This window comes from Macrobrachium rosenbergii, chromosome 2 (assembly GCF_040412425.1).
Source record: "Macrobrachium rosenbergii isolate ZJJX-2024 chromosome 2, ASM4041242v1, whole genome shotgun sequence".
Lineage (NCBI taxonomy): Eukaryota > Metazoa > Arthropoda > Malacostraca > Decapoda > Palaemonidae > Macrobrachium > Macrobrachium rosenbergii.
This window is the reverse complement of record NC_089742.1, coordinates 88,841,346-88,863,353: the sequence shown is the minus strand read 5'-3', so window position 1 is coordinate 88,863,353 and position 22,008 is coordinate 88,841,346. Positions and strand designations below refer to the sequence as shown.

At 39.9% G+C, this 22,008-nt stretch overlaps 1 protein-coding gene across 7 annotated transcripts in view; it reads right to left on the bottom strand.

The window, feature by feature from the left end:
* The window catches only part of mtgo (miles to go), a 520,265-nt gene that overhangs the window by 102,169 nt on the left and 396,088 nt on the right, over window positions 1–22,008 (bottom strand). For all 7 annotated transcript variants that reach the window (XM_067122008.1, XM_067122025.1, XM_067121992.1 and 4 more), the window contains exon 3: window positions 20,118–20,281. In XM_067122008.1, coding sequence (XP_066978109.1) covers window positions 20,118–20,281 — 164 coding nt within the window. The remainder of the gene's footprint in view (window positions 1–20,117; window positions 20,282–22,008) is intronic.

Below are 22,008 nucleotides of genomic sequence, written 5' to 3'. Positions count from 1 at the left end.
TGCTTCCTAAATGCATATTGACTATCAGCTAACAATCCTTTAGATTCCATGCACTTATATAGGAGCTAAAAATAAGTTTTTCTGCAACTTTGGAGAGCACAGGAAGAATAGAAATTGTCTTGTAGTTACCGCAGTCGGCAGATATACACTCATCAGCAAAGATATTACGTCGACATAAAAATCAATAGAATCTAGTAATCTTGGGAGACAACACAGAAACTTTTTTTAATAAACAAAGGGATGAAACCATCAACGATCTTCTCCACCCCAGCTATCAAGATTATCCAGAATTTTCTTAACATCCGTAGAGAGAAATACATATCTTGTAAGAGCACGTTCAGGATGACAAGTATCAGGGAGAGGGACATTCTCAGCCGATTGCTTACCTTCAAAAGCTCGATGAAGCAGTTCAGCCTTTTCCCCAGGGCCAGTAACCGATCTCCCATCATCTGTTAAGGGTAGTGGAATGGAGGACAAGCCTGACCCAAAGACAAATGATGCCAGTTTGAGCCGCCACAGATGAGGCCGAGTAATTCCTTCAAGTTTCCTCTTCATGGAATTATTGTAATTACTCTCGGCTGTATGGTAAGTTCTATTTACAGCACGGCAAGACTCAACAAAATTGGTGTAATTTTCATGTGAACAATTTCGTCTCCATGTGTTAAACTTAGTCTGTTTGTTAGGATAAGCTCGTCTACATGTTTAAACCATGGCTGGTCATTTGTCCTGAATTTGATGACCTTTCAGGGATATACCTTATTAAAATAGCCATCAGCATTTCATTCAACTACTTCTTGAAGTGCCTGACAAGCTTTAAAAAATGCGATCCCAATTGGCTCTAGATTACAGCCAGACCATTTTTCCAATGTGGCATTGGGAATATACTGTTGACAGGATGTCCATCTCAGTGGCGCAATGGTCCAGTGCCTATATTTGTAGATCTTGGAACTTGACAATAGCTGGAACATCTGTGAATATGAGGTCTAAACTATTACCATATATGCATGGGTTCCTCAATAACCTAGACAAAATCGGAGGATACACAGAACTCAAGAGCAGACCGGCCATGTTGATCTATGGAATTTGAATTTAGCCACTCACTGTGCTTTGCATTAGTCTCCACAAATAACGAACAAAGCTTTTGAATCCTTTCCAAGACAGTCAAATTTAGAATCGTCAATTTCTGGATTGCAGTAAACAGCAAATGCATAAACACTGTAGAACTTACTGAAAATTTTAAAACAAAGACCTTCATGACAACTACAATCCACATTTTTCTGACAATAAAGTGGTTGTCCAGACTTAGTGTATACAGCCATACCCTGCGCATGTGGGATGTTATAACGATAAAGTCAGAGCCATCAAAACCTGGGATTAAAAATTCAACTTTTGACTTGTTACTACTTACAAGTGTCTCAGATAAAAACATCAAGTTTTAGTTATGGGCATGACTCTGGAGATCAAGGTAATTTCACATTAAGCCCCAAATATGAGTAAAGTACTGTGCAATCTTTCTTACTGGAATGAGTAACAGGCCCAGGGTCAGCTCACTGTTTCCCAAAAGAATTACAATTAACAACATAAAATCAGTAGCAAAACTAATAAATAGACTCATACCAACAGTAACATTGTAAAAGTCAACAAAATAAAAATAATACCACCAACAGGAACAGCATTTACGTTATTTAAAAAAAAATTCCGTTGAAAGTATATGAAGCAACTAGTTGACAAGGTGGGACTGGCACAACTTGTAAGGCATTTGAAATAAGAAACCCACCAGGTTTGCCACAACAACTTGGGCCTCCGAGGACAGTCGGGATCGATTTAGAAATTTTAAAAAGCTCACATGGAAAAGATTAGGTAAAGATGAAGGCACTTTCCTGATAATCCGCCTTCTAAGAGTTGCCTGCCAAGGCTAAAGAGTCTCTTCTACCCTAATAACTCGTGTAAGCAGGGACGTCACACCCTAAAGTGAATGTTGCTAATAAGGGCCACATTACCCCACTAACTGCATTAAGGTAAACTGTCAAACCCAGAATGACTAATTAATTACTGAAGCAAGTAACGATATTTCAGGTATTAAATGTGGTCATACTTTAAACTGTCACCTTGGAAATTTGAAAAATCTGGCAAAGGCCTCCATCAAAGCAACTGTCACTTTCCCCAGACTGCAAAACGTAAATGTTAGATGTTCTGGGGTTTCCTCATCCCCACCAAACCGTACAAAGGATCTGCAACGTACATCATTGTAGATTTTGATGTAGCTAAACGTTGGGAATCGAACTTGGAATTAATAGTCTTTGTTTGTACTTGAGTTGTGATGTATTTTATCTGTGCATGGTAATAAACTGATTCAATGCGTCCTTGTTAAACCGTTTGACTGGATTGTTGCTCTTTATGTATTTCTAATTCTACAGTAATTACCGTATTTTAAAACTATTAGTCAACTGTACACCATAGTATTCCTTTTTCACTTCAATAATGAAAAATCTTAATAACATAACTTCCCAATCAACAGGATTTACATGTACTCCCGCGTAGTACTAACATCATATCGTTAGTCCAACTGGACAATTACACAGCTTCTTTAGTTCCACCCTGTAATCCTTACTCACTCTCAGTGCCTTTAATTTCACCCGGCATTCCTTACTGTAAAATAACCTTATTTCAACCAAAATTATTATTTCCTTTGTATAATACATTGCTTTTCTTTTGTCCTAATGGCTTGGTGAGGACCACGCGACATCCCCTATTTTAACTCTTTCCAGTTTCCCATTTTCCTACAGAAAAGTTTTTCATTTATTAGCTTCAAGGTTACATTCAATATGAAGACAAGCAAAAACAAGCATGATAAGGGGGTGTGTGTGTGTGTGTGTGTGAGAGAGAGAGAGAGAGAGAGAGAGAGAGAGAGAGAGAGAGAGAGAGAGAGAACTCCATCTTCCGAGAGATTTTTAAAATTATATATATATATATATAGTATGACTATTTCTCAAAACCGTATTTAGACAATCAGAACTCCATCTTCACTCTATGCAGATTTTAAAAAGTTATATAATATATATATATATATATATATATATATATATATATATATATATATATATATATATATATATATATATATATATATATTGAAAATGGTCCTGATGGTCGGAAATCAACGATAATACCGCCATGCAACTTACTCACATGCACAATCTCCTCATTATGCGAAGACAATTCTCAGTCTTATTGAAGAGATACCTCCCACTTCCCCATGCACTTAGAGAGGAACAGTCTCTGGACACCCTAGAAGACCGATAAGTAATCTACAGACATGACTTAAGACGAGACCCACTATGACTAATAATTCTCTCTCTCTCTCTCTCATCCTGAGTCGCCACCATCCGACACCTATTATCGCAGGCATCTCTCCACCTTTTCGCCATCCAAGAATTGCGGCCGCCCCTCCCTCCCCGCTTCTCCCTAATTATCCTGCCTTAGTACAAGTTCCCTCCACTTGTAACTACCCCCCAAAAACAAGCCCTTCCCCCCTCCCGAGGAGCACGTCCTCAATTCCGGGATTTCCCTCGACTTTCTTTTCCCACTCCCAAGCCCCGCCCATCACAGCCCCTTCACTCCCCCAATCCTCGGGTTCTAGGAACTGTTGGTTTACGTTTGACTTTTCTTGGCTATTTTTAACAAGATAGCTTTTATTTGCATTATTTAACCACCAAACACTATCGTTCCATATTCCTCTCTCTCTTTCTCTCTCTCTCTCTGACAGCCAGGCTCCCATGGCCACAACACGCCTACCAGCTGATCCACCCACCCCACCAATATCGTCAGTACAGTCGCTGTTTACATCAGCGTCTGGTATTCACATCAACCGACTCCAAAGCCTTTGTTACAATGCCGACTTGACTTACAAAGCGTCAAAAAGGAGTGGGCAAAGGCGAAGAGCTTCACAGCTGAAGCTCTGCTGTGCTTTGCTAAACAAACAAAATGACATCAAAAGTGAAAACGCGGCAGAATAACACATTCAGTGGAACTCTGAAATCCTGCAAGCGCTATCTGCGCCCTCCCTTGAACTGACCTCCAGCAGCAGCAGCAGCAGCAGACCCAGCATGGCACTCGCCATACCAGAGGATAACGAGAACCCGATAAACTCGCATACCCGATGTATGGGAGCACAGCAACAAAACTATAACCTACAGGTAGCCAATCTGGGACCCTAATGGACACTAATCACGAGACACGCCAAGGGGTGAAGCGCAACGCTGTAAATAAGATTAAAATGATTGAAATAATCCAATGGAGGGTTGTATTTGAAACAGTACTCGTTGCACGCCAGTGCAATTCTTCCTAAAATCAGCATCATCAACAGGGCAGAAATAGCTATGACCCTCTACAGTATTGTAACAAAAAGTGACATCTGATCCAAAATCTATGTATTGGACCCGTTTGATGCTTTGTATGATAACCACAAACTTAAATTCTAGTGAATAACCTATATATATATATATATATATATATATATATATATATATATATATATATATTATATATATTCAAGACCATATATCCCATTTTATATATATATATATATATATTAAATAGACAACAGAATATTTTACATAAAAGTATAAAAGAAACTTTTTCAAAAAGCCAATACTTCAGTTTTTGGTCCTATAAGGTTAGAGTGTTGACACTGTTACTCTATCACATTCGGAGCATTCAATGCAGTAATATATAAATAATATATACATATATATATAATTATATAAATACATATAATATATACATATGTATATATATAAAAGCCATGAGATTGTTAATTATATGATGATACACAGAAACCCTACAATCAGGATGAACTGAATCCCCTCAGATGGTAACGTCAACATTTTACCTACCGGTAGTAACTATCATGATAACTCATCCTCAAAATCTAATCTCTCTCTCTCTCTCTCTCTCTCTCTCTCTCTCTCTCTCTCTCTCTCTCTCTCTCTCTCTCTCTCTCGTCAAGTATTCAGTTCAGAATTGCCCCTTTAAAATGAATGTCTTGGGATGGTTTCAACAGAAGGTATAGGCTAAAGAACAAACTTGAGGATACATCACCGAGTAAAAATAGTCTTTATGGGATGGTACATGGGTAACAGTATCACTTTTCATAGATAAATTTAGTTGACTTAGGGTGCACTTATTACATATAAGATTCCCTCTGGAAGAAAGTTATAGCTAAGTATAGTGAGCTTAAAAGTTGATGGGTGATTTTGGGGTTAATATTTTAAAAGTATAAAAATGTCAGTAAAATTAGTAAGGAATATCTCTCTCTCACACACAACACACACACACACAAATATTATATAGACTCGATAGCAGTGTGTACATTATTTTGAAGGTTTCTTAAATGTAAAATACTGTGGTAAGCTCAATATCATTAAAGTGGAAAAGGTTTGTGTAAGTGTGCGAATGCTGGCAAAAGTTACTGTTGAAGACACAAGATGGCAAATAACAGGCTAACTAAGAAGACAAAGACATCAGGAATTGATGGGAGGAGAAGTGAAATTCGCCATTAAGGGAGTGGTGTAAGTGAGTGGACGGACGACCATGGTTACGAGGCATGTCTGGAGGTTGCAAAGGAGAGCGTCAATGAAGTAACTGTTCAAATGCACATGGGTCAAGAAATAGGAAAAACACTAAGAATTACGGAGACATAACGTCGTTTAGTATACCGTGGAATACACTGTGTATGATTCTGACTGAGAAAGGCAGGCAGGCAGCAAGGTAGCTGAGAACAAAAGGGTCGTCAAGGGTTGAGAAAAGGGAGAGGGCGTGTGATAAGGGTTGAGAAAAGGGAGAGGGCGCGTGATAAGGGTTGAGAAAAGGGAGGGGGCGTGTGATGAGGGTTGAGAAAGGAGAGGGGCGTGTGATGAGGGGGGGGTGATGAGAAAAGGGAGAGGGCGCGTGATAAGGGTTGAGAAAAGGGAGAGGGCGCGTGATGAGGGTTGAGAAAAGGGAGAGGGCGTTTGATAAGGGTTGAGAAAAGGGAGAGGGCGTGTGATAAACTTATTTTCTGCTAGAAGAAACATTTTTTGAGAAGTTTGAAAGTGACAAAGATTTACAAACTCAACACAGAGTAACAAGATATATGTAATAGAAATATTTGTTGAGAGTGACTATAGTCTTTTGTGATGGAGGCGAATATGTTATTATAAGTATATGGATAGTATATGATTAGTTTACTGTTAAAGTGGGCCTGAGAAAAGGATGTTATGGCTGTATGGTTGTTTTTGTACATTAATGAAAGAAGTGGGGTAATAAGTCAGAGAAAGGAGGCTGCAAGTAAGTGCAAAGTTCTGAGGTAAGAAAAGAGGTCATGAATAGCCATCCAGAAAGATGAGGCTTGCAGACGATGCACCAGGGATTAGGGACAGTGAAGTTAAAAGCTACAAAAACGACACATTTTTAAAGTGATTTAGTGTTACTGGGAAGGATAACAGCATAAATGGAAACTAAGAGTTTGGAGCAATGGATTCTAATATGGATGACGGGAGAATGGTGTCTCATGATTCGTGGTCTCATAATTCGTGTAGTCATTTTCTATTCAATATCATAAATTAAATTGAATTGAATATAGAATTTAGGCCAAAGGCCAAGCATTGGGACCTATGAGGCCATTCAGCGCTGAAACGGAAATTGACAATAAAAGTTTGAAAGGTGTAACGGGAGGAAAACCTCGCTGTTGCACTCTGAATCAATGATGGTAGGATGAGAGAAAAGGAGAACTGTATAATAAATGAGGCGAGGGAGGCAGCAGGCTATGTGCAAAAGATGGGGAAGAGACGAAGTGTCTATCGAAGCCAAGGGTGCACATTTCTAATGTACAGCACAGATGTAACATAACACTCAATTCGCCCAATTCCAGAACTTGGGAATGGTGAGTAAACGAACGTGAATTTCATCAGCTTATCAGGAGGCATTCAAAAAGAAGTTTAACTCAAAAAATGTCACGACCACTGATTTCTACCAAAACTTAACATCTTTCAAACACTACCTAGATGACCCTAGTTTTGAGCTATGGGAGTCTGTGCTTCCCCATCAATAGAAAGCTATCAGGAGCTTTCACTGCATTAATTCAGTAATATCCCATTCTGAATAAATATATCAGTGATAATCCAATAACAAGTATTTTGGTGCATCCCATAATTCTGAAGACGCAGAGGCTGTCGCAAAAGATGGAGAAAGGTTGATGCTGACCACACTCACCTAGCAACGACTCTTATGGATGGGAAAGTAAATCTGAAATAATCCTTCCTTGATTTTGAAGGAGTAAAATATTTTGTAGTGTTTGTGAAGACGCTGGATGTTACATAATTGCAAAGCATTAATCTGGCACGATAAGAATCATGGAAAAGTTGTACTTGTCTTGTGAAATATTGTAGGGCACCCTCCGGTCTTATTTAACAGAAAAGAGAGCTCATACTGGTGAGCAGGCCTACGATCGTCTGATCAACTTCATCTGCTGTGTTCGTATACTGACAACTTCATCTGCTGCATTCGCAATACTGACAACTTCATCTGCCGCGTTCGCAATACTGACAACTTCATCTGCTGCATTCGCACACTGACAACTTCATGTGCTGTGTTCGCATACTGACAACTTCATCTGCTGCGTTTGCATACTGACAACTTCATCTGCTGCATTCACATACTGACAACTTCATCTGCTGCGTTCGCATACTGACAACTTCATCTGCTGCGTTCGCATACTGACAACTTCATCTGCTGCATTTGCACACTGACAACTTCAACTGCTGCATTTGCACACTGACAACTTCAACTTCTGCGTTTGCACACTGACAACTTCAACTGCTGCATTCACACACTGACAACTTCATCTGCTGCGTTCGCACACTGACAACTTCATCTGCTGCGTTCTCACACACTGACAACTTCATCTGCTGCGTTCATCTGCGCGTTCGCACACTGACAACTTCATCATCTGCTTCGCGTTCGCTTTATACTGACAACTTCATGTGCTGAGTTCACATACTGACAACTTCATCTGCTGCGTTCGCACACTGACAACTTCATCTGCTGCGTTCGCACACTGACAACTTCATCTGCTGCGTTCGCACACTGACAACTTCATCTGCTGCGTTCGCACACTGACAACATCATGTGCTGTGTTCGCATACTGACAACTTCATCTGCTGCGTTTGCACACTGACAACTTCATCTGCTGCGTCTGCACATTGACAACTTCATCTGCTGCATACTGACAACTTCATGTATCTGCGTTACACTGACAACTTCATCTGCTGCTTTCGCACACTGACAACTTCATCTGCTGCGTTTGCATACTGACAACTTCATCTGCTGCGTTTGCACACTGACAACTTCATGTGCTGCGTTCGCATACTGACAACTTCATGTGCTGTGTTCGCATACTGACAACTTCATGTGCTGTGTTCGCATACTGACAACTTCATCATCTGCTGATACTGACAACTTCATGTGCTGCGTTCGCATACCGACCACTTCATGTGCTGCGTTACAACTTCATGTGCTGAGTTCACATACTGACCACTTCATCTGCTGTGTTCGCATACTGACAACTTCATCTGCTGCGTTCGCATACTGACAACTTCATCTGCTGCGTTTCATGTGCTGCGTTCACTGACAACTTCATTGCTGCTGCGTTCGCATACTGACAACTTCATGTGCTGTGTTCACATACTGACAACTTCATCTGCTGCGTTCATTCATCTGCTGTGTTCGTTTGCTGTGCATACTGACAACTTCATGTGCTGTGTTTGCATACTGACAACTTCATCTGCTGTGTTCTTCATCTGCTGTGTTCGCATACTGACAACTTCATCTGCTGTGTTTGCATACTGACAACTTCATCTGCTGCTGTGACAACTTCACCTGCTGTGTTCGATCATGTGCTGTGTTCGCATACTGTTCATGTGCTGTGTTCGCATACTGACAACTTCATCTGCTGTGTTCGCATACTGACAACTTCATCTGCTGTGTTCGCATACTGACAACTTCATCTGCTGTGTTCGCATACTGACAACTTCATCTGCTGTGTTTGCATACTGACAACTTCATCTGCTGTGTTCGCATACTGACATACTGACAACTTCATCTGCTGTGTTCGCATACTGACAACTTCATCTGCTGTGTTCGCATACTGACAACTTCATCTGCTGTGTTCGCATACTGACAACTTCATGTGCTGCGTTCGCATACTGACAACTTCATGTGCTGCGTTCGCATACTGACAACTTCATGTGCTGTGTTTGCATACTGACAACTTCATCTGCTGTGTTCGCACTCTGACAACTTCATCTGCTGTGTTTGCATACTGACAACTTCATCTGCTGTGTTCGCATACTGACAACTTCATCTGCTGTGTTTGCATACTGACAGCTTCATCTGCTGTGTTCGCATACTGACAACTTCACCTGCTGTGTTCGCATACTGACAACTTCACCTGCTGTGTTCGCATACTGACAACTTCATGTGCTGTGTTCGCATACTGACAACTTCATGTGCTGTGTTCGCATACTGACAACTTCATCTGCTGTGTTCGCATACTGACAACTTCATCTGCTGTGTTCGCATACTGACAACTTCATCTGCTGTGTTCGCATACTGACAATTTCATGTGCTGTGTTTGTATACTGACAACTTCGTCAGTGATTAAAATTTCGTCATCTGGTACAAGGGTGTTTGTCTCCACTAAAGATTTGTTTCTCGGTGCCCTTTTAGAAGCTCCACTTTGCTCATTTTGAAACTTCTGCCTTTTTCCAAAAGTTTGGCATCGCTAAGGCGAGGGAATCGTCAGTGAATGAAAACCTAAATAAGCTTCTCAAGTTGCTATTGTCATTTATCAACATGAAGAGAATCACAGCAAGAACTATTCCTTGTGAAACACCCGATATTGACTTGGGTTGGTTTGGATAGTGCTCCACCAAACGAAACCTGAAGCCTTCCATTTGAGAGGAACTGAATTGTGTAGCCTGGCTCCAATGAGTCCAGCCATCCGAATTTTTCGAGTTTATTGCACGGTCTGAAGTGATCAACTTCATCGAAAGCTTTACACAAATCATGATAGAATAAATTTCAGAGCCTCATTCTAGGGACCTGATTAACGAATGATGGAGAGAGAGAGAGAGAGAGAGAGAGAGAGAGAGAGAGAGAGAGTGTTTCCTATGATACGCCATTTTGACCTTAGGAGGCGGTCTACATCTTACCTCATCTTCGAACCGCCGCCTTGTTTTACTGTCCCTTGCAGACCACTCCAGCAAATTTTACAAAGCCCAAACAAGCTTTGCGGTAACTAAGAAGTAAGAGAGTTCCAACTAGCGAGAACTCTTTTTTAAGGACAGAAAAGAGGACTATCATAAGCGAGTGAAAGCCTTCTGGCAAACACAGTCTAATACATATCGGATAGGTACCCGCATGACCTATTAAGGAATCTTGCTTTCCAATTAAATGGTCGCTACCGCTCTTACCCTCTCTTAAACACCTGCCTCCCTTCTCTCTATCTGTGAGGCCCGATGACAACACACGTAGCTAACTGGCACTAAAACAGACATAAGACGATCAATAACATTCAAGAAATACATGGCATTTGATGAAAAAGGTTTGACTTCGAAGGCAGGAAACTAGGAGAGATGATCTCAAATTCATCTGAAATAAGAGCTCAAGTCTGATCACCAAAATCGCGAACCACTCCTAAGAGATTGCGTATCGTATCTACAACCACCCTTAGCAATAATCCATTGTAGCACTAGCGATAAAGTAAACTGGGTTGCCAGATTCTTGAACTTATAAAACAAGAATTTTGAGCCGGGTCATTTTCGTCAGAGACGCCCGTCTTGTCTTCACACCAATGACTGCAGGATGGACCGTCAGCAATAAGGCTAAGGAGTAAAATCTCTTTCCAAAAACAGTAATAAAATGACTGTACTCAGGAAAATTCTGGGATTCACTAATCTTCTAGAAAAATATTATATAGGCTCTCTACAAGGTCCAATCCTTCCAAGGACGACGATTTCTAACAAGCATTAGAATTCCCGGGACTCTGACACTAGCTCAGTCCCAAGAATCTGCCTGGCCCTTTCGCCCTGAAAATCGATCTTTCTCACGCAATGCACCCCTTCTCTGACTCAAGTGTTTACAATTTGTGGTGTCTTCTCCAAAATACAACAACGTCTGTCAGCATGAATGCCTCTCTCTCTCTCTCTCTCTCTCTCTCTCTCTCTCTCTCTCTCTACGACAAGCACACAAGCACATGAGCACGCAAATGACATTATTAGCTGTCTGGCATCGTTCGATTCATAAATATGAATGTTCTCTGACTTAAGCGAAAAATGTAATTCCCAATTAAATAAAGTGGTTATTTCAATGTCTGAATATCAACAATACAAATGTAAGTTTGCTTTATGCAAGAAAATGGAACAGAAGAAATTTTCTAATGATTACATACATACATTCTAGCAAAAAAAAGATAATAATTCTTCCATTAACTGAATAATAAAGTAAAAGTACTTGTATTGATCGGTTCAATACTTAAGCTAAGACATAAATATCACCCATTAATTCAGTACAAGAGAGTCATCATTTCGAAAAGTAATTTTCTTCTGAAAAGAAAAGGAACTCTGAAACCTAGAATCAGACAACTCCGCCGAACTCGAGTCCAATGCCAGGTGGGACAAAATAAACGATATAAACAATACTTATTTTCTCCAAGAAAATACTCCGGAAAAAGAAATAACTTCGCCACAGAGAGAGAGAGAGAGAGAGAGAGAGAGAGAGAGAGAGAGAGAGAGAGAGAGAGAGAGAGAGACTTTAAATAAAGGAAGAGGTATGGCAATGAGAGGGAGAGCTTAGATAAAGGAATAAGACGGGTAAAAGGAGGAGACAGAGGCAGAAGGACAATGACTGCCTCCGCTGAAGGAGAGGATACTCTATACCTAAGGGTAAGACAGGAACTCCTGAAGGTCACGAGAGAGAGAGAGAGAGAGAGAGAGAGAGAGAGAGAGAGAGAGAGAGAGAGAGAGAGAGAGAGAGAGAGAGCCGAGTCGGGCTGGGAGTAAGATATTCGGTTTCAGGAATGCAGCAGGGTTTCCTGTTGCATGAAAAAAAAAAGAAGAAGAAGAAGAAGAAGAAGAAGAAGAAGAAGAAGAAGAAGAAGAAGAATGATAGCAAGGAAGACAGACCGTGGTGCCTCTCCCTCCTCCCCGTCCCGAGAAAAGGGAAAGTAAAATAATGTACCAGTTGTGGAAGTCTTCAAGGAACAAAGGGCTCGACGGTTACTGTACTTACTCCAACCACCGAGCCCTCGCTGTCATAATCGAAATACCTTCTCACTGAATCCCTCTTCTTCAAAACAAGCTATATGGTTTCTTTACTGTGGGAAATGACTTCGCAAACTACTTACTCATTAACTATAATGGATTTTTATCACTGGGAACAAACGTCCGTCACACTAAAATAACTTCTTGAGCAGAGAACCACCCACTCGGAAGCTCGATCACACAAGGAAAACCGATATTCCCGTTAGATCAGAGTACCTCCAAACAAATCGTCTTCTTTTCGACGAGTTACTAGTCGTCGAACTTCACCAAACTAGTGATAGGAGTTCATAAACATTGGCTTTTGTGAAAACTGCACGGGTTCACACAGGTTGGCACTTTCTTTCAACATTTGGACAATACACCTGTCAGGAGAGGAGAGAAAACTCTTGTCCCACACATGGTTCAGTTGCAGAGAAAAATAATGTTAAATAAGTTTCGCGGAGGAGCATCTTTTGTAAGTGTACTTACGAAAAGAAGGATCCTTAAGTAACATGTAAGGAAGAGTTACTCCGCTTTGGCCGGTGTGCGTTGTGTCCCAATATCCTGAATTTTCTTAACAGACTCGTCTGCCTGAGTCATCATGTACCCTACAGTACAAACAACAAGTGTCCGGCTTTGTTGGGAGACGACCGGGGGATTCTTTTGTCACCATACGCCTTCTCCCCTTCAAGGAGCTTCGCCAGGAGGGTTACCCTTCTGGTTCTCATCAAGTCCCTTGAAACGAGGATGTCTGCCCTACGTACTGGCCCATAGGAACTGAAGCGACCTCCGGGCCATTTTCGTGGTTTTCCGTCCAATTAACGACCTGTACCATCGCTTAAAGAGCCTAATAAACAGTCAATTGCTGATGGGTAATTATGGCGATTGTATAATATTTACCGTATCCAATGCAGGACGGAGGGACGCGTGCATGAGAATATTATAAAATCCACATCAGAAAGTGAGCGAAAACCGGGACTTTCAACAAGTACTTTCGTAGTTTATTCTACATTTTCAAGTTCACACTGAATACAATAAATAAATCTTTACCGTATAAGCACCAATGACTGGTGGAATGCGGTGATGATTGTGCATATTTTAGTCCAATAAAACAATGCGCATTAAGCAAGCCGACTGTCTGTGGCGATGCATGCGCCATCCTCTCAGTCGAGACTGAGAAGCCATGGGGCGAGTAGAACTGATGAGAGGGAATATTGGTTCTCGTTTTTGGCTATTTGTCGCGGATTACCAGCCTTCACCTATAAGATCATAACGAAGAAAGCAGATGGAGATGCAAAATTTGATGAGACACTCAAGGGAATAAGAGATAAATGCCAACAGAAGTATGATTTAGAAAATAAATTCCTGTCGCTCAAACTACAGAAGGGAATATAAAAAAAAATAATCAACAGTGAAATGTGTTTAACTGTGATACATGACACTAGTATCTTTTGTATTTGGTCTGAAATGTTTTGGGGTTTATAAGCTGAAAAAATGTTATTTTTCACTGTACTGACACAGTCATTTAGATATACCTACCTTCATGTAACCTTTCAACACAAGTATAACAGCAGTACACTTTTCCACAATGATACACTGCAGGGTCTACGGAGATACTGCTGTGCCAACTTCACTTTGTCAAAAGCAAGAAAATGAAGGGTGCTTGAAAACCTACTTACTTGCAGATTCTGCACCTCTCACATTGATTTTTGGTTTTTGTATTTATAACGAAACTTTCTCTAGCAAATCCACAAATGTTTAATGATCCATGTGCAAAAAGTTCTCTGAGTCTTTAAAAGATGATAATCTGAGTTCTTGTAGGAGAGAGCCATGTGCATATTTGCAACGTCTTACGATCTTTCCTCCTCCAAATTTTTCTCTTACGAGTTTTCTTTGGTTCGTCACTTTCCTCAGCCGTCCCCTTCCTCCTCCTTTCCTCGGACTTGAAGACACTAACTGATGCATGTGCGACCTTAAGAGTTGGCATGTGTGGGTAACCATTTGACTCTGCATTGACACGACTGTGCATTTAAAATTGAACATCTATTTGATACTTGACTTTGTCGAGTGAACAACCAATGGTATTGCAAGCGCATTTTGCCCGTGTGCCAAGGCAAAAATCTTCATATGTGAAAAAGCATCAAAACAATTATTAGAACAAAACTTTAACACACACACACACACAGAGAGAGAGAGAGAGAGAGAGAGAGAGAGAGAGAGAGAGAGAGAGAGAGAGAGAGAGAGATTCAAAACCTCAGGAAAACAAAAGCGACAGCATAGGCCAAGGGCAAAGGACCCCAAAACCAGAGTTAGGAGCATCCAGCTAATTTTCCCATAATTCAATGCAAAGAGACGGTACTACTTTATTAAGTTTTCATCCTTCTGACGGACATAGTTCTGAGGTCTCGAAACCACCTGCATCGTAATAATGATATTTTCTTCAAATATAACGATGCACTGAGCATATCTAAAGGACCGACGGACTTAATTCTATTAGAAAAGTCTGATTAAAGTAAGGCAAATGATAAAACTAATGAACTACCTTATGTAAACCTCTAGTGAAAACAGCCCAGTGACAAAACAACTAACCATAAGCATCAAGACAAATAGAGTGCATTGAATTCTTCTATCTCTTCTGGTGTGAAAGAGCGGCTGGCTGGCTGGCTGGCTGGTTCGACCTCCTCCTTCAAGGGAATATTACCTTCTACTGCCCGTGTGGCATTCCAGCCGCCTGCCATAAAGGTCGGCTCGGCTCAGCGTCATCGTCTTTAGTTCTTTGATCTCTTCTATATTTACAACGATGATGTAACATCAATAGGAACGTTTCCTCTTTAAATAAATGCACTATTCAAAATGAAACTGACGATTCAAGAGAGGACATGCAATACACACTCCATCCTCTTGAACAGAGTAAAGAGAAACACACGATGTTACTTGCATCAAATGTGGCTGTCACTAGAGAAAAAGAACATCTCTTCAAGTTACTACTGTTAGTCAAACTGAACACACACGCTTACACGGCCACAAAGAAAGGGATCCACGAATCCATAGCGCGAACCATCCTCGGTTGGTATCAAAGCACATCTTTTTTCAGCTTTTTGTCCACTTGACAATTCAAGAACGCAATAGTGGAACCATTTTCCTTGACTTGAATGGCATAGAAACTTCAGATGCTTTAGCAACCAGCATATCAAGAGTTCATTTCAAGTTCTCTGGATAAAGCTTCTGTATATCTGCAACTAGCACTTACAGTTTTTCCTTTTGATACCACAGTCACTTTATATCAGCCTGCAGTGTTCCTAGACTGCAAAACTTTGATCCGTATTTGACAGGGAACTTGACTCATTTTGTAGTAACTTCGCGCCCCGAGGCTTTGCTTACAATTATCACTTATTCAACCATCTCTCGTCCATCTTTGGATATAATAAAATATCCAGTCTGAATGGTCCCGAGTCCAAAAAGTAGTGAAGGACATCTATGAACGAGGGTCTTCATAAGTCCCAAGTGCAAAGGAGTTGCAATGAAAAGGTAGCACTGACGGACGATCTGCCTTCTCGCACTTCACCTTTGCACTAAACCTGACTCAACTCTACGGCGGTAGGAGTCGTGATGACAAGCTGAGCATACCAGATACACTAACAAATAGATAAGACTCGAACCTAGATGGAAAACCTCGCTGAGTACATCTATCTATCTATGCACCAAGGTCTGTCTACCTTTGTACAAACCGTCAAGGAGTTGCTAAGACGGCACATTAAAGGAAAGGCAGACAGAGAGAGGCGGACGGACCTACAGAAAGACTGTCGGCAGGGGACTAATAATAATGACAGACGGAAATCATTCTAATATAAAGAGAACATCTGCACGATTCTTTTTTGCATCCATAATCCAAAATATTAACACTGTTCAGTAGCAAAATATGTTTCTCTTTATGTATTTGTATTTTGTAGTCAAACTGTTACTCAAAGAGTGAGCCAAGGAGTTTTATGATCTGTCGATTATATGATTTCAATTACCGTGGATCCTGGAGGATTTCAGATTTAAATTTAAACTACAACTGATTTAATACGAGCAGTTGATGATAGATGCGTTCTTGTTTTTTGGATGACAACACATTCAAGTTTGTAGTAGTATTATCTGTATCTTGAATTGATTCTTTTAAGGTACAGAAATCTTACTTCACATTTAATGCATGGCAAATCTGACGCCAAACCATTTTCTCCAAGTTTTCTTTAAGTTTCCTTCTATTCAAATTTGTCGGGATCCTGCAGAAAGAAGCGCTACTACTGGTAACTTCTATCGTGGTTCTACTAGTTTTAGAATCTTGATGCTGTATCTCTAGGGTAGCCGTTACACCTGTCACACAATGCTCTTATTCTCTGAACCCACTAAGAACTTTAAATCTTGAAGAATCAAAACTGCGAACAAGAATGACAGAACGCAAATGGAAAAGTGTCATTTCTAAGGACGGCAAACGCCAGTCAAATCATGACAAATGCGTCTTGATGCTCGGTCTCTCGCAGGAGGTGCACAAACGATCAGATGAGATATCAACCACAATCCTTGTAAGAGTTACAATACTTGAGATGATATAAGGAAACTAAAACAATAAACAAAAATACTTTAATAAAATAAAACCGGTCGTACTCATGGTTGCCACAGCTAAGTGCTGAAGAACTTTCTTTGCAAACGTCAGGATTAGAATTTAGTTCCGTGTCATCGTCACAGCCTTCATCATGACTAAGGGCAAAATGAGGAAATTAATAAGCATTTCACAAATAACACTAGAAAACTCAAATATCAGTCAACCTGATCATTCAGTATCAAAGAGATTACTGACAAGCATCAGTAACACAAATGGGGTCTTGTTAAAAAGGCTCTGTGCTTACAAGTAAGAGCGAACTGATTTCTGCAACAGACATTTAACCATTTCCCCTTGTCTGGAGAACTTGAGCAACTGCACATGAAATTCCAGATTCTTCCAAAGGAAAGACGAAAACCCCAGAGCTGCGTCAACCACTAATACTGACGCCTATTTTGGTAGTGACCGAACTGCAGTATCTTGAGTCACTGGTTCGCAAACTTGGGCAGCTACAGCAGCCCCTGACTCCAAAGACCGAACAACAGACCCCACATACCTCTCCCACCTCTCTCTTTCTTGCTAGCAAGTCTACTCCAAATTTCAAAACCACTCATACAACGCTATTAACAAATGTATATATTTTACGAAAACGTCATACCTAACAAACACGTTTACTTTGCAACAGGAAAATGCTTACGTCTCACCTATAACTGAGCAGTTTGCACTTTTATAACGTCAAGATATGAAGCGCTCTGAATTTTAACACCAACTTCGGACTAGAAAATAATAATAAAAAAAAAACATACTTCCGTGAATACTGGTTCATTCTATTCTTTGCCAAACATGTGTCAGTGTTTATGACCTGGATTTTATGATTAACAAAATGCCCCTCGGCTCTATGTCGACCCCTCCACGGTCTGCCCTTTTTTTTTCCTGGCCGTCCTTCGGGGTCCTTCCACTTTCCAGTTTATCAATGCCTGATCTACATCGTATTTAACCAAATTGTTGTCTTAATATCTAATTTTAACAAGTAACCAATAAGTCAAAAATCGCATCTCTTGACTGTTCGTGCATCAGTGCTTACACACGGCTGTAAAACACATCACAAATACGTCTGAGACTTATCGCATACATGACAACACAGGTTGAAAACAAGTCAGCGACTGTAAATGGAGAACGAACCTACGGCAAATGCTGGATAACTGTATGAAGCGCTTGTTATCAGTACCTACAGGACGCTGACTGCTATTTAACTTGTTTGTCACGAGTATGTCACTAACTAAGATTAGCGACCATTCAATTGCAATAGTGATACTTCGGCTCCACATGCATCTTGAACTGGCAGACACTGTACTACTGACGAGCAGCTTGGCTTTGGCTGGATTATTGACATATAATGACTAGTAACTTCAAGGTTAGAACACACGCATTTCTTTAGATAAAGGCGATAATTTTAATTCAGAAACAGCATTACTGACAGGATGCAAGCTTTTCCTCAATATGACGTCTATTACAATCTGAGAACCACAAAAACTGATCGCTATGGTTTCTGGGGTGCCTTAACTAAAAGGTCTGACCTGAGCTTCACCACTAATATTCTAGGATAGGATCAAGACAGGTGGCAGTTAAACAATATGAGCTTGCTGCAAGTTCAGATGACACTGAACTGTAGGCAGTGGCTACAGCTCTTGCATTCAACTAAAAATCGTATATACCGAAATTCATATGATTATTTTACTACACAAGACTTCACAAACTTATCTACTCAACTGCTCAGTTCCAGAAAACTTACAACTGTTTTCTACACGTCATGATATACAAACACATTGGGTTACTGTACACATCAGATTCATAGTTCAAAGCTACTGCGGTGGATAGCTTTCAGGTCAATACATTGTGTTTCGAGCTTATTACGGTATTTTTGGAATCAAAAGCCACTGTCAAGGATGAATATGAATATGATATGGAAGCCTGAATTTCAAATCAATATCCCCTGTGGACTTGTTCCATATAGAAAGGGTTCATCTTCTGAAATATATTATACATATATTATATATATATATATATGCACATACACATATATATGTATATAAATAATATATATACACATATGTGTATATATATATATAATGTATATATACCCGATAGAACACACAGTGACATTCTAGAAGCCATACTTAACTGTAACTAATCCTCAGCAAGTCCAAAATCGCTTGACTGCTACAATGACACAAAAAGTGGCGTTAAAAACGCGTGTAATAAATTAAGCTCCTGACAATTGTCTTGCAGTTTAACACTCGCAGAATTCCAAAATATTATCATCACTGTGGTAATCTGAGCTTTTTCCGAATAGCCCTGAACGTGTTTATGTCAAGAGCCCGTGCTGGCAGTGTCACCATAATCTAAAATTAACGCCGCCACCACCACAAACTGGACAGGTCCATCACAACTTGTTGAAGTCCATCCCAGTTTTCAAGTTATTAAAAGGATAGCAACGACCGTTCTTTTAATTTTTCGGTCGTCCATTGAATTCTTACGTGCATCATTAGCCTGTACACCCTTCCTATACAAAATCTAAGCTTCAGAATGTGCTTTACATATGGCTACCGACTCGACTTCTCTCTCCCTTCCGTAAAATAAGTTCCTTGGTATGTACCTGGTGGCACATACTTTCCTGTATTTTGGCCCTTTCAATCGCTACTTTAGAAAATAAGCCGATATATCCGACTTATCATCATGTAGGCGGCATTGCAAGCTGTTTCCGGTTCCTGGAGACAGTTGAGCCTAAGAATCCAACTTATCTGGTTCTCACATGAAGCAGAATCCGAATTTGATAAAAGGTCCTCATACTTTACGGCAGCAAAATCATAAAGCGTGGTTTGAGTCCAGAAAACCACGTCTCTGCCGCTCCTCATTCATATTCAAGCGCCTAGTATTTATCAGATTGAGTCAGAAACGGAAAACATATATTTTGTGTGACTGACAGCCATCCCAAATTCCAAATATTTTTCTCAACTTAGGTTTTTCAGAAACAACGACATCACAGCATACATTTTCATATTTTGCTGGCACACACTCTAAAACAATAGGACGCAACTGACTTTTTAACTTTAACAAAAGCCTAGAGGTTTCATTATAATGAATTCCTAGTGAAAAGCTTCCACAGCAGGAACAACCGTGACAAAAATGTTACTTACATAGGGGCACATGGGCATGGGGACGGGCTGCGCCGATAGGATGACGTGCCGTAGGGTACCAGTTTCGTCGACGATTTGCTGAACGACATGACCTGCCGGCACCTGCACCGGCAGAGGAATCGGCGGCGACGAGTTGCTCGACACCATACGAACGCTCGCCGGACCTGCAGGGAGAGAAAGGACAACTTCAAACACTCTCTCTTGTCTTCAATGCACGTCGCTCTTTCATGTCTGTCTGTAGGTGAAAAAAATATAGGAGATTGTGACTGTGAGCTCAGACCTGATTTTTCCTCCTATGTTGCAAAACCCTTGGTGTCCCAAAGTCTAAGCTTATCTTGAAAAGGCTAACGTGTCTAGACAATATCCTGACAGGGTTGCAGCCTATCCAATATGGCAACTTCAGTCACAGTTATCAGCCATTTTTAAATGTCATCTAGGTGACAACTGGAAAAACTAAAATAGAAAATTTTTGATGAACCTACCTAAAAGGACCATTTTTAAACGGACTGCTGTCAAAACATAAGTGGCAGCTTAAGATTATGCCGTCTCGCTTAGTATTAACACCTGGCCTTGGTCGTGTGAGAAAACTCCATTAGACAAAAATGGCATTAGTCAACAATATATCTTGTACGATGTCTTTTGGTATACTGTGCATTCAAGAAATTTTGTGACTCATCACCTTTTCATTCTAATTGACAAGCATTTAAGGTTTTCCTTCTCAAGCCACGTTCAAATCCACCCAAAAGGCAAGTCAATAGAATTTGCGAAATATTATGTCCCCCTGAGGCTCTCTCCCCGAAGAGCAGACGTTGGCTGGAAAAAATCTAGCTTGAGCAAAGACGTTCATTTCACATTTGACTCCCAATTTATGATGTTCAATAAACTTCCAAAGTAGCTTAGTCATACATCCTACAATATTACGCAAGAACAACATACTAAACTTATATTCATTACCAGAAGTAGAGAAAATGAGTCCAATAATTACATTAAGTTTTCGTTTGTAATTTAAAGTTGCCAAAGGTCGGCTTTGCCTTAAAAATATGACAAAAAAAACCTGATTCAAACATTCTAAAGGTTATGGTATATTGTTTCCTGTATCATCAAAGTACTAGTAGACGTTAAGAATTCAACATACATAAAAAATTGGGAGTACTACAATTTTTAATATCAATATACAACTTGCATACACAATCCACAGAACATCTAACTAATAGTAACGTTCCTAAAAATGTGCGATTAAGATTATCAGTTTCTCTATCTAATGTTACTTCATCTCTTTGTGCGCTCTCTCTCTCTCTCTCCTCCTGTTTTTCTTAGACATATTTTGAGTTCCTTCTCTATAGATATTCGAAGCATTCTATTCTATTATATGGAGCAAGCTTAGTAAACCTTCGGTATTTATTAATTACATCATCATCCGCATACATATTTATTTCTAGGTCGTCTATTTCTATCTTTACTCAAATCGAAATCTTCTCTTCCATCTCCAACCATATTTTTCTTTTTAAAATCTATCAGAAGGGTAAACAACACAGGTGACATAACGTTCCCTTGTAGCACCCCACTGTTGGCGGACAAATTCAATTGATAAAACACTATCAACATTAACCATGCATCTACTGTGTTCCTGGATAATTATAGTTACGTTCACATATTTGCCAGTAATGTCGATCTCAGTAAATGATGTATGTACATAATTACAAAATTAGGTTAAAATGTCCGTCTTGTTTTAAACTTTCAGAGATCATGACAATATATATACACACCCATATATATATATATATATATATATATATATATATATATATATATATATATATATATATATATATATATATATATATATATATATATATATATATATATATATATATATATATATATATATATA